The sequence below is a fragment of the Talpa europaea genome (genome assembly GCF_964194135.1).
Source record: "Talpa europaea genome assembly, chromosome: 9".
NCBI lineage: Eukaryota > Metazoa > Chordata > Mammalia > Eulipotyphla > Talpidae > Talpa > Talpa europaea.
Genome location: NC_140076.1, coordinates 68,660,957 through 68,674,020, shown reverse-complemented (window position 1 = coordinate 68,674,020; position 13,064 = coordinate 68,660,957). Strand labels below are relative to the sequence as shown.

General features: G+C 45.4%; 1 protein-coding gene across 3 annotated transcripts; it reads left to right on the top strand.

The window, feature by feature from the left end:
* Window positions 1–2,182: 2,182 nt before the first annotated feature.
* Window positions 2,183–12,793, top strand: KIAA1191 (the record flags this gene model as incomplete). 3 transcript variants are annotated; one of them, XM_084241789.1, is made up of 7 exons in its annotated part: window positions 2,183–2,210; window positions 4,800–4,978; window positions 7,505–7,628; window positions 9,938–10,062; window positions 12,065–12,171; window positions 12,331–12,473; window positions 12,585–12,793. In XM_084241789.1, the coding sequence occupies 7 exons, from the start codon at window positions 2,183–2,185 to the stop codon at window positions 12,791–12,793; spliced, it is 915 nt and encodes a 304-aa protein (XP_084097915.1). The 3 variants fall into 3 exon arrangements, with proteins under 3 accessions (XP_084097915.1, XP_084097914.1, XP_084097913.1); XM_084241788.1 differs by having other exon boundaries at window positions 7,502–7,628; window positions 12,588–12,793; XM_084241787.1 differs by having other exon boundaries at window positions 7,502–7,628.
* Between the last annotated feature and the right edge of the window lie 271 nt (window positions 12,794–13,064).

Genomic DNA, 13,064 nt, shown 5'->3' with positions numbered 1-13,064 from the left:
AATCGACAAAAAAAGAAAAGAAAACAAAAAACACCTTCTTTCATTTTCTCAAATGTACTGCTTTGCCATATTTGTAAATCCTTTAGGTAGCAAAGTTCCTGGGCCCTTTTAGATCGCGGACTACAATTCCCAGCATACCTTGAGCACAACCCCCCCCTCCCCGCTCCGGCCAAGTCTCGCGTGATGTGACCGGTCTCGGAGGCTTTATCAGGGAGGCTGCCGGCGAGTCCGGCAGCCAGTGTTCCTGGCCGGTGCCGGGACTTGTAGCGTTGCCCCGCGCGCTGCGACGCTTTAGCCATGGCTTGGGTCCCGACTGCACCACAGCGTCACGGGAGACGGGGGTCTTCGGAACATCTTTAGTTTTGGAGCCCAGCAGCAAGCACCTCCGCGGCGGCGGAAGAACAGGTAACCTGAGGGGCAGGGCCGGGCCGGCCCTCCCTGGCTGAGCCCCCAGCCCCTAAGGGGGTGCCCCGGCCCCTCCCGCGAGGCCCTCGCTGGCCGCCTCTCCTCGCCTCTCCCCTCTCACCCTGGCAGGAGCTCGGCCAGATCCACCCTTGCCACTCTTGTCCAGCCTTCTGGGGGTCCTCCAGTGGGGGTCCTCTCTGACGTCCCTGCTGTCGCTCACCCTGCTTTCCCTTTACTTAATCGTCAGATCAGCTTAGCCGGAGACCCCTATCGCTCCCCTTAAAATTTCTGCTTTGCCCAGCTCTCAGGGAACCTTCTCTTTGTATCTTGCCCCGGCACTGATCTCTTTAATCTGTCTTATCCTCGGGGAGGTGTGAGGGTTGGTTCAGACTTGGTGTTTAAAATCCTGGTGGCTTTGTCTTGTATCTTGTGATGAAGATGGTTGCACTCTGCAGGGGGGTGGGGGGGAGGGAAAAGGGACTGATACGGGAAGGGAAAGTAGAAGAGGATCTGGGTCTGAAATGCTCCGTGGACCAGGTGTATGGCGTAACTTTGGTATCTACGATACCTTTTTTTTTTTTTTTTTTTTTTAAAGAAGAGCACTTTCTTTTTTTTTAAGATTTATTTATTTATGCATACAAGAGCTGGGGTACAGGCCACAGATGCGGGAGGTGAGAGGACTCACCTGAAACAGAGCAGGGAGCAGAACAGGCAGACTGACTGAAATACACTACTGAGGGGAGCAGTGGGAGAGTCAGGAGAGGTCTGCTGCGCCATGTGGGTTGCTCCCTGGCTGGCGGGGGATCGAACTCAAGCTGCAGAGGCTGCGGATTGCTTCATAGTGCGATGCTTAACACCTTGTGCCACCAGGGAGACCCTCTGTGATACCCTTTAATAAAGAAATAACTAGTGTGTCCTCTGAGCTAAATCAGGATAGAGAGGCAGCCTATCAAGTTTGAAAGCATTATAACTTGCCTTCCTCAGGACTTAAATTTCATTACCCTGTAAAATTGGGAGTGGGGAGTGGGCAGCTACCTGCCTTGCCAGTGGCCATTCCTTTTAGCTGTGACCTTGGATAAATCACTTAACTCCTGATTTTTAGGTTCTTATTTTTTAAATTGGGGGTAAGTATTGTCTGATTTGCAGTGTTGCTGCAAGGATTAAAACACAAGGTGAGTTTTGTATAAACCCCTTAAGAACTGTCAGTATTAGCAAAATTGCCTGCTGTTATCTAACTTCTTGTATAGCTCAATGTATTTGGACCCTACACCCTAACTTACTTAAAAATGAAGTGAGTATACCTTTTGCAAGGTTGTTATGGGGGAATACCTCAAACGTACAGGTAGGCATTTGGCAGACTCTGGAGGCCTGTATCATGCTGGTTGTTTGTTGTTATTAGAACTTCTGGAATGGATGGACTCTTCCCAAGCCGCTTTGCTAATTTGCATCAGCTGGACAATGTTCCTCATTAATATCTGTCTGTCGGCATAATCGTCACATCATTTCACTGGTAAGGTGACCTTTTTTCCATGTAGTATCTTTGTCATATCACAGGTGTTAGGATCAGCCCCTGTTGGCATGTTTGTCACCCATTGGCCCTTAATGTGTGTCGTTGCCTTGTCAGCAAGCCAGAAAATCTGTGTGCTTGTCAAAAGAATAGCATTGAAGCTATTCTTTGGTGTTTGCTATAAGAAAATGCCCTTTGTTATTTTTATTAGGTGGCAGGGACTCAACTCCGAATTCTATATAGGAAAAGCATCTGGATTCCAGTCTTTCAATGGCTTCAAGACAACCAGAAGTGCCTGGTAAAAATTCTTATTGGTAAAGTTGGGTCTTGCCCTTAATATTTTAAGTTAAATAGAAAGCACTTTTTCTGAACCACGTCTTAATGGTTACTCTCTGTCACCAGGCGAGTATTTAGATTTAATAGATTGGCTTAATTTAAATATTATCTTATTAACCACCCTGTTAGGGTAGGAACCCAAAACCTAACTTGAGAGAGAAGAATCGTTTCACTTACAGATATGACATGTTTATCACTTTCCTACAGGTTTCAAATAAGAATTCTGAATAAGTTTTGTAGTTCTTCTAATTTGTACCAAAATATTAGTGTCACCTCCTCCCACCCCTTTTGGAAGGGGTAGGAGATAGGGCAGTGGAGGTCTGAGCAAAGAGGGTACCAGCCTGACTGGAAGGCAGATAAAACTTGGCAGTCGTGAATATGCTCACAGCGATGCTGAATGAGTCCCGAGTCAGTGTTGGGTTACTGCAGTCACTGACACCACCCAGGGGTATTTTAGTTGGAGGGGCCAGTAATTTTTAATGAAATATGAATCATTCAATTTTTGATTCACAATAAAGAGACTATGCCTGTTTCTCAGGGCTATTGTGAAAATTATTCATAAAATCTGTGAAAACGTGAGTTAAAAGTGAACAATATATACTTATTTCCCACCAGATTTTTTGGTCCCTATTTGTAGAAGTGGATTTCTTAGTATATGTATTAGGTGACTTTATTATTATTTTTGCGAAAGGCTATGAAGATGGCTGTTGGGAACATGTTTTTGAAATTGTTCCTAAATTCAGTGGATTAATAGAGAAGTCCTTCCCCTGTCACCTCATGTGGATCCATCCCAAGTCTCTCACATCATCAGTTTGTGTTTTAGTTTGTCCTTCATTGTTGTGATTACCATGCACTCGCTATAACTACCTGGCTAGAAGCTCACACTCACTAGGTCAACTTCCTGTAGTGTGGGGAGCATGGAGTGTCGCCTGTACAGTCACAGGTTGCTTAGTAACTGCTGGTCAGTGACGGGCAGCATATACACCGGTGGTCCTAAAAGGCTATCCCACAAAGCCTAGGTGTGTAGGAGGCTACACTATCTAGTTTGTGTCATAACACCCTGTGATGTTTGCATGACGACAAGATCTAACGCACATTTCTCAGAATGTGTCCCTGTCGTTAAGTGATGCGTGACTGTAGAGTGCACGCAGTGGCATGGAGATTTGTCCTGGCCCCAGCGCATGCTCGAGGCTTAAGTGTCCGAGTGTCACTTAGCTCTGCACCTCATCTTCCCGCGCTGGAAAAACGGGAAGGGTATCTGCTTAATGAGGATTAGGCAAGTTGAGGGAGGTAAGTGTGTGGCAAGGAAGGGTACTTAGTCATTATTTTTTTGTGTGTGTTTGTTTTAATTGAAATGACTCACCCATTTAAAGTGAACAGTTTTGTGTTTTTTAGTATATTCACAAGGTTGTGCAACTGTCATCACCTAATTATAGAACATATTTATCACACTCCTTCCCCCAAAATAAAACTTTGTACGTTTTAGCAGTCACGCCTCTTTCTCCCCCTAGCAACCTCTCATCCTATTTCTATTTCCATGGATTTATAGTCATTATTAATATCAGTAGTAATAATGGTAGTTTTGTGGGTTCCCTGCCTGTTTAAATGAAGTGTCTTTGCTGGTCTGGGACTTACTGCCCTGCAAGTTGATGCCTTGGAGAGGGTGATTGTCTTAACTTTAGCAACAGGAAAATGTCCCCCTGAAGGCAGGATCTGGATGTTAGTGCTGTTGTGAAAGGATTAGCCAACCAAACAAAATGGACTTGGCATGCTGGTCTGGCAGTACTGAGAGTGCCCTTGAAGTGGGGCACCTGCGTCACAGCAGGGCTGTTCCTCTGTCAGTGCCAGGGGACAGGAACGGCAGGATCAGCTGGCACTGCTTCGTGAAGGTGGTTGTCAACAGTTTCTGTAATGGAAATTGGCTTTGTTCAGGCCATACTTGAACTAGTTTCTAGAACACTTCAAACTAGAGATGATGGTGGGACCACATATTGTTTTAAATCTTTCTTATAAAACTCTTTTTCCCTCTGGTGAGTTAGGGAAGGCAGAGGACTTGCAGTCAGATCTTGTTGAGCCCCACTTGGCTACCCTCTATATGAGCTCACTCCCCTCTGGCCTTCGTTTCCTCATCTTTAAAATGGGAATAGTAACTTCCTATCCTCAGTCTTACATGAATTGAGAGCCCTGGCACTGCCAGGGGCTGGCTTCAGTACCATAAAGGACATAAACTTTGAAATCCTATCAGCTTAGATTTTGATTCCAAATTGCACTTTGAGTTGTGTGATCTTGCAAGTAAATTTAAATTGAACTTGGGTTTTCTAATTCATAAAAATGAATGTGAGCCACTGAGTGGGCTAAGTGGAGAGTCCAAAGTATCAGGCATAGAGGAAGGGACTTAGTACCCTTACCTTCTCTTGAATGGATTAGCTATTCCAGAACAAACTGTTGCCTTGTTCTAGATAAAGAGCTTTCAGAACTTTCCTGCTTATAGTTTGGAGGTGCATTTATTTTGAGCTGCTGAAGCCATCCTGACAAGTGTCTCTGTTCTTAGCTCTTGAGCCTAACGGGCCTCTAGGCAAGATGTCCCTGCCAATCGGGATGCACCGCCGGGCATTCAGCTATGATGATGCCCTGGAGGACCCTACGCCCATGACCCCTCCTCCATCGGACATGGGCAGCATCCCCTGGAAGCCCGTGATTCCAGAGCGCAAGTATCAGGACCTCGCCAAGGTATCTCACCCTGCTGACTGCTTCTGGCAAGTCCAGTCCCTTCCTTCTCCTTCCTTGGCTCCGGAAGCCTTCAGTGGCACCCAGCATCCAGAGAGTTGGGCAGCCACCAGTCCTGTATATATGTTTTCTGTCTCAGTAACAGTTGGTACAGTCTTTTTCTTTTTAATTTAAAACTAGAATGACCTGTTCTCTCTTACTGAGACTTTTCTGTAGCGCACCCCACCACCAATTTCCCATTGCATGAAATCCAAGCTTCTTTTCTGCCACTCCCCCGCCCTCTGCCTAGTGACCCAACCATATGCGTTAAGATTTCTTGCATTTGAGGGTGTTTTCTGCTTCTGTGACTTTGCTTCACACTGTTCCACTTGCCTGCAATGTTTGCAATCCCATCCTGTTCTCCCACCCCCTCCCTTTCCATTGCCTGACAGATAGTTACCTGTAAGTCTTAGCTCACTTCAGTGAGCATTTTCCTCCATCCTCCCATCAGACTGTGCCCTCTCCCTTTGAGCTCTCCACAGTACCATGGGCCTCTGTCATCATCCCATTACTTGATTGCCTTCCACCAGCTTCTGGAGGCAGGGGCCATGTTCAGTTTTGTACTCTTTCTGCAGTAGCTAGCCGAGGACTTGGTGTAGAGTCGAGTCCAAAAACATGTTCATTGAGTGAGTGAGGGAAAATGGTTTCTTTTTTGAACACAAGCTGTGCTTTTCCTTATGCTGTCCCTTCTGCCTTAGATGCCTTTTCTCACTGCTGCTGCCTCCTTTCTAAGGCCCCTCCTGGTGCTTTTACACACACACATACACACACGCACGTGTGCACGCCTCCTTACACAGTGACCTGTTCTCACAGCCCTTCGGTGCAGTTTGGCTCCATAGGTGCTCACAGCTTGTGGTGGGCATGTTACTGACGCCTATGCTTCCTGACTGTGGGGCCTGTGTTTCTTACCTCTGCCCCTCTACCAGAAATGCAAGAAAGGTTGTCCTGTTGCTGGAATGCACTGGGCCTGCCAAGTTCAGATGAGGCCATTTAACTTGCCATTACAATTTCACTGAACTTTGAGCTGCAGGACAGCTCAGGGCCGACTGAACTGTGTGATAAGCATTTTCTGAGAGACCTGGGTGTGAATCTTCTGAAGGTCCTTGTACTATCTGTGACCCAGGGCACACAGTTCCAACTCTGACATGACATGGAGATTTACTTTATGTCATGGAGGGGGTGTGGGAATTAGCTGAGGAGTAAAAGGCTTGGCTGACATGATGAGCTCGGCTCCCAGCCTAAATAAAGCCTGGGGCTTTATTTGATCCTTCCTTTCTAATGAGGTGACACCTCACCTTCCACCCCCTTCAAGTCTCAGAACAGGAAGCTCCTTTCCAAGAAAGCAGCCTCTATATCAATTACCTACTGAAATCTGACCCTGTCAGTTGTTGAGGAGAAAACATTTTGTGTAAAAAAAAGTACTGGCTATGCGAGAAGAGGCCTCAGCAGCCCGCCTGTGATGCCAGAGCAGATGAACAAGGCTGGTGCTGGCGCTGGGAGGGGCACTCTTTTCAGTTCTAAAGGATATGCTTGCTTCACGAGACAAAGCCTGCCTTCCAGTGTTCTGTGGTGCCCTGGCTGAAACAGCTGACGGTTTGGAACAGTTGCTCTCAAAGGACACCCAGCTCGCCTCATCACATGCCTGCTTTCATTTGCCCCTACTCACCCTGCATTAGGAATCAGCTATGCTCCAAGTGAGGAAGCCGAGGCTCATGTGTGACTCCAGTAAACGCTGCTGAAAAGTGTAAACCGTATTTTGTAACAGGGATCATTTAAATACCTCCCCTGCTGCCCTCCTTTCTGGCCATATTTCTTTCTCATTCCCTTGGAGAAGCAGAGAGCGAAGAATAAAGCCAGTTCGTTCCAGTGCTGAGCATGGTGGGTGTTAACAGTCCAGAAAGTGGCAGCTTTCAGCTCTCTCACCCTTAAGGATTGGGAGCTATGTCGATTTTTTTTTTTTTTTAAGACTATTTAAGACCATTACTTGAAGGCTTAATTCTCAAAGTGTGTCTTGGGAACAGCAGCATCAGCATCACCTTGGGATTTATTAGAAACAAGTTTTTCAGTCTCACCCTGGAGCTACCACTCAGCTCCAGGGTGGGGCCTGGCAGTCTGTTTTATCCCCTTCCAGGGGTTCTGATGCTCAGAGAGTGTGAGAACTGCATGGCAAACACCACAGTCCTGGTGCACGGTCTGTGCTCACTTTGCAGGGAGTGTTTCTTCTGTGTTCCCTGGGCCACAGTGTAGTTTTGGGGTATTGGGCAGAGGCTGGGAAGGAAGTAGACCCAGAGCTCTAAGGTCTGGCTTTGCTACTTTTATAAAGCTTATTCATATAATGTCTTTATTGGTAGCACTATTTAATCAGGTGGAGATGACCCCCTCCTCCTCATATATGACATTAAAGTTATCAGTAACTTCTCAGAGAAGTAAGTTTGGTTGTGTGACTCCCTTGCGCTGCTCAAGTGCCTCCTTCCCTTTCTTGAACAGGTGGAGGAAGGAGGGGCCAGCGTCTCCTCCCCTGCCATAACCCTGTCACCGGCCCCTGGCAGTGTGGACAAGGTCCCCGTGGTGAAGGCTAAAGCTACCCACGTCATCATGAATTCTCTGATCACAAGTAAGCATTCTTCACCCTCAGAATAGAGTGTTGTTGGGGTGGGGAAGAGCTTGGGCCTCTGCAGTCGGACTGTGGATTCTGTGAACAGCCTTGCTTCCACCATTCAGGTGGGAAGAGTTGCCAAACATTAAAGCATCTTGTTTGACCTAGAGGCATTCCTGCTACTTTGTTATTTTTGCTACCCACCTGTGTGGCCTTAGGCAAGTTACTTTACTCTCAAGACTTTTTGTCTGGTCATAATAGGAATATGGCTGCAGGTTGGAGTCGATGCCCCAGGTGCTGGAGAAGGCCCCACTCACACTGAGGCATTACCCACCTGCCCTGCATTTTTTTCTCCCTAAATTAACAGCTCATAGTTGTTCTCTTACTGGCCCTTGAGGCAGGTTTGGCCCCTCAAGTGTCTTTAGTCTTAATAATGTGTGATTTGTGGTCCTAATGAGACCTAACACAAGACAACTTGTATTTTTTTGTAAACTTTATCACAAGTTAACTAAGTTTGTTAGTTCTGGAGGTACTTTCTAGATCATGTGGGAAGTTAACAATATCAGATACATGGCTCTGCTCAGCAGTAGTCTCTGCGGGGCAGGGCACAGAGAGGTCTCCTGGTTGGCTCTTTTCAGTCAGAAGCATTTGTTTATTGGCTCTGGGAGGGCATCAGCTTGTCTTGGGCACAGACGTCCAAACTCTTCACAACTTTCTCTTTTGCACCAACTACTTGTATTTTGCAAGCTTCAGAATATTTTCTATTGATAGTGTTGGAAAGCTTAGTTATTGTTCTCTTGGTACAGTAGAACTGCCTTCTTGAAAATAGTTTACCAGCAGTAGAGAATATTACAGCACCCCACTGTACTGTTGTCACTCAGATACTTATTTGGCTTATTCACTTGCACAAACATGCATATTTTTATGTAACTGCAAATATAGTAGAAATACTATTTTTTTTTGGTTTGTTTTTGGTTTTTAGTTAGAACTGCTATGAACATCTGATATTGCTATAGTCTTTTTTTTTTTTTTAAATAGAGGCATGTTTATTTATTTATTTATTTGTTTGTTTTGTTTATACATGCACTGGGTACAGTCAGAAGTGCGGGAGGGTGAGAGAATTCACCAGAGCCAGAGTGGGGAGCAGAGCTGGCAGAAGGACCGAAGCACACTGCTGAGGGGAGCAGCGGGCGGCAGGAGAGGTCTGCGTGCCATGTGGGACCCTTGCCTGGCGGCCAGGGATCGAACCGGCGCTGCAGAGGCTGCAAGCAGCTTCACAGCCCAGCGCTCAACCGCTGCGCCACCATGGAGGCCCGATATTGCTATAGTCTTAAAGAAATAGTTGCTTTTAAAATTCTCGTATTGGTGTGCTGTAATTTGTCAGTTCTTTCCTGCTCTGTAAATTTTCAAATCCTGTCTGGTAGGACTGGAAGAGATCTTCATGCCTTTATATATATAATTTTTTCTTTGCTTCTATTTCTGATGGAAATAAGACAGTTCCTTCAAAGGGGAATGACCAAGTCATAAAGGACATCTGGTGTCTAGCTGCCACATTCCTGTATGTATGGGTGAATTATGTACTGTACATACAAATTAAGCCAAAATTCAGCTGTCAGTCCTTCCAGGGTATAACTGAGGTATGGATTATGAGATAATCAGGTCAGGCTGACATGACTGGAAACTGCCTGCTATGCCAGGCACTGACGGGCTATTTCACACACCAGAAACGTGGACCAGGAGACCACAGCTAGTTCAAGGTCAGTTCTCTGTGGTTTGACTCCTTTTGTGGGTAGAATCTTGGTGTCATGCTGCCTAAATATGGCCCGTTTGTCTTTGGCTGAGGTCTTATGTGGGTGCTGAGGATGGTGAGTCTCTCCCAGGAAACTTTACATTTGAAGAACTCTGCATTATTTCTCCATGCCAGCGGCCTTCTCCATGTTGCGTTTCTGAATTCAAAAAAAATGCCCAGTGTACAAATAAGAGGAAGGAAAGGAGTATTTCCCTGGAGGTTAACTGACTGTTCCTTTAGGCATGACTTATTTTTAGTACTTTATTGGCTTTTTTAAAAATAAAATTGTTTTATTTTTTATTGAGGTAATAATTGCCTTACAACAGAGTGATGTGTGTACGCTTTAGCTTGGTGTGAGGGAAGGCTTCCTCTAGTTAGAGGACCTTTGTGTAAGGTTCAGAATTACTGCTGCGATGCCTCTCTGGACGAAACCCACCCTGGGGTGGTCTCCCCTTATGAGGAGAACAAGAGAGGTCTGTGTTGAGCTTCCTGATTGTGATGGGAGGGGGGATGGGCATGACTGTCATCTCTCTTCCAGAACAGACCCAGGAGAGCATTCAGCGTTTTGAGCAACAGGCAGGGCTGAGAGATGCTGGCTATACACCCCACAAGGGCCTTACCACTGAGGAGAACAAGTACCTTCGCATGGCAGAAGCACTCCACGTAAGCTTGTTTTTTGGGAATTAAATGCAAACAAGCGAGCATTATTCCTAGCTAAAGATGTAGCTGTGGTTTAGAAGTTAGCAGCTCAGCTCTTTGTGATTGTGGCAAGTGGTGCAATGAGAATTGGGTGGGGAGTTTAGAACTGGTACAGTCCCACCTGTGGGGGTGCTTCCCTCTTGAAAGCTCAGAGGCATATCCACGGTGTTCCTGCGTATTCGTCTGTAGAGGGGGGCATCTGTTTTGCTTACTTCTGGTTGGGAGGAGACTCTGGGCTTACACCAGGTTATGTGTGAGCACTTCATGGACAGTAAGCCAGCAGGGGTCACTTGTTTACCAGTGTTCCACTTAGAGGGACAAAGAGAATTGGGCAGTTTCTACAGGGGTTTTAACACTTTAGCTGGAAATAAACATTATGTTCTACATTTATTTAAAAAAATTAAAATCAAATATAGAATTGGAATGCTTTTGCCCTTTCACTTCTAAAATGGTATGAAGAAGAGTTTTTAAGGGTAAGGTTAACGATAACCAAGTAACTGTATGAACCAAATAGTCTATTCCACTTTCTTTCGGGGAGTTCCCCTTCATACTTAATAGTCTTTGTGGTTTATGAAGCACTCACATTCATCTAGCCTTCGTATTAATCCTTTGAGGTAGATACTATTCTCGGTATAAGAGAAGAGAATGAGGTCCAAGGTGTATATTGAACCATTCGCAGTACCTGAATAAGTCTCCTGATGCCCAATCTTCTATTGGATCTCCACCACCTATTCCAAGGTTGACTGGGAATCTGACTCCTGATGGGGTGCATAAGGAAGGTAGTGGCAGATTGTGGAGGGGCACAGCTAAGAAATAGGGACTGCCTCTGTTAAGTGAGGGTGGGCCATCGTACTGGTTATAAGGGTTCTGAATAGGGGGTTATGAGAGCCTTAGGGCAGCATGAGACGAGACAAAGGTAGAAAGGAGAGTTACACAGTATGTGAAAGGAGGAACAATAACAGGGTTGGGTGGCCCATGGGACGTAAGACGTGGACTATTGGCGTTCTTTGCATGTAAGTTTAAAAACCACTGCTTTGGGGCCTCAGGGTCAGGTTGGCCAGTGTAAGTGTTTATACTAGACAGATGCTTCCAGAGAGAGGCATTGTCAGTCTTAGACACTAACAGAACTTTCCAGACTAAGTGTCCATCAGAATTCCAGTTGAACAGTTGACAAGTAGAAGTGATTTTGGTCACCTGTTTTCAGCATCTTGGCCACAGGAGTAGAACATGAGGGTGGCTGAAACTCAATGGCAACTTACCTAAATTGATATATTGCGTATGCGTGAGGGAATTAAAATGTAATTTGTTTGAAATGTAGCTCAGGCTAAATACTGACATATAGACATGGTGCAGAGACAATATGGGAGCCTTGATCTAAAACACTGAGCAGCAGATTTGCCTCTCCACTAGACTGCAAGTCTCTGCGGTAGAGGTATGTCTACAATGCTGCAGGAACCCAAAGTGGCTGGTTTTGGGGGAGTGCAAAGGGAGAGAATGGGGATTGGCTCCACAGAAAGCATTTAGTTACAGAAGGATAGTGTACTTGTATCTTGTTTTTATTTTATTTTACTTTATTTTTTTTGCAACTGGGAATGGCAGGGGCTATATGTGGTATGAGAGACAGAGGAGTTCAAGGCCCTACTTATAAGATTAAGAAGCCCTAAAGCCTGGTTGGGTGAATGTGGGAAAATTACTTCTCTGAAAGTAAAAGCTCTAGTGTGGCATTTAGTACAGGGGTGTTTTAGTTATGTTGTAGAAGAAATAGTTTTTTTTTAAAAGATGGAATTCTATCTTGTGTGGCAGAATCAAAGGAAATTCTTCTATAATCCAAAACTACAGAACCTATTAATAGTTTTCCTTTTGCCTTAAGAGTGTAAACCACATTGTTTATGTTCAAACTTGGCTGTTTGTAGCTATTCTGTACTTCTCACTTTTTATTTAAAACGTCTCTTACCCTTCTGAACAGAAACTAAAGCTACAGAGTGGAGAGGTAACAAAAGACGAGAAGCAGTCTGGCTCTGCCCAGTCCACCCCAAGCAACACCCCTGAGTCTTCCCCTCGGCCAAAGTCCAGGTGAGCTCTTCCTATGCTAGTGCTGCATACCCAGTCACGGTTTAAACTCAAGAGTTTCAGAGTGAGGAGTAGTAGTCTCCCTAGTCTTTTGACATGAGACACTTCTAGAACTCTAGAAAGAGTATACATTAAGGGTATGTTTTATTCTTTCTCTTCCAGAGGCTGGTTCAGTTCTGGTTCCTCCACAGCATTACCTGTGTCAAATCCTAGCACCATGGATTCTGGAAGTGGGGATAAGGACAGAAACTTGGCAGACAAATGGAACCTCTTTGGACCAAAATCCCTCCAGAAGTCTGATTCAGGTAAGGCAGCTTCTTTAAAAGAGAGAAAGCAGTGTGGCAGGCATCTTGCCAAGTATGTTGGGAGCTGCCTATTGCTTTGGAAATCATTTGCCCTCTGGTTTACCTTGGTAGGAGGTTTTGCCACTCAGGCCTATAAAGGAGCCCAGAAACCTTCTCCAGTGGAAGTGATCCATGTCCAGGCCACCCGAATGGCAGACGACCCAGTAGCCTTCAAGCCGCCCAAAATGGACATCCCCGTGACAGAAGGGAAGAAACAACTGCCGAAGACCCATAAACTCAAACCCCGTGACTTGAATATACTCACACCCACTGGCTTCTAGAGCTTTCTATTCTAGGGACTCTGGAGAGAAGGTGTCTTATGCCTGACTCCCCTTTCTATCTTAGCTCTGATATAGGAAAAGTTTATTATTTTTAAAAATCTCTCAAACTGAGGCTAGAGCTGGAAACATAATTGTATTTGAGAAACATTAGTGCAAAGCTTGTCCTGTGGAAGAAGCCATTTTGTACTCTAAGATTAAATCATCTCAGCAGTGATATGTGGGGGACCTCATCACCTATTTTGGTATCATCTAATCTGGATGAGTACTTTGA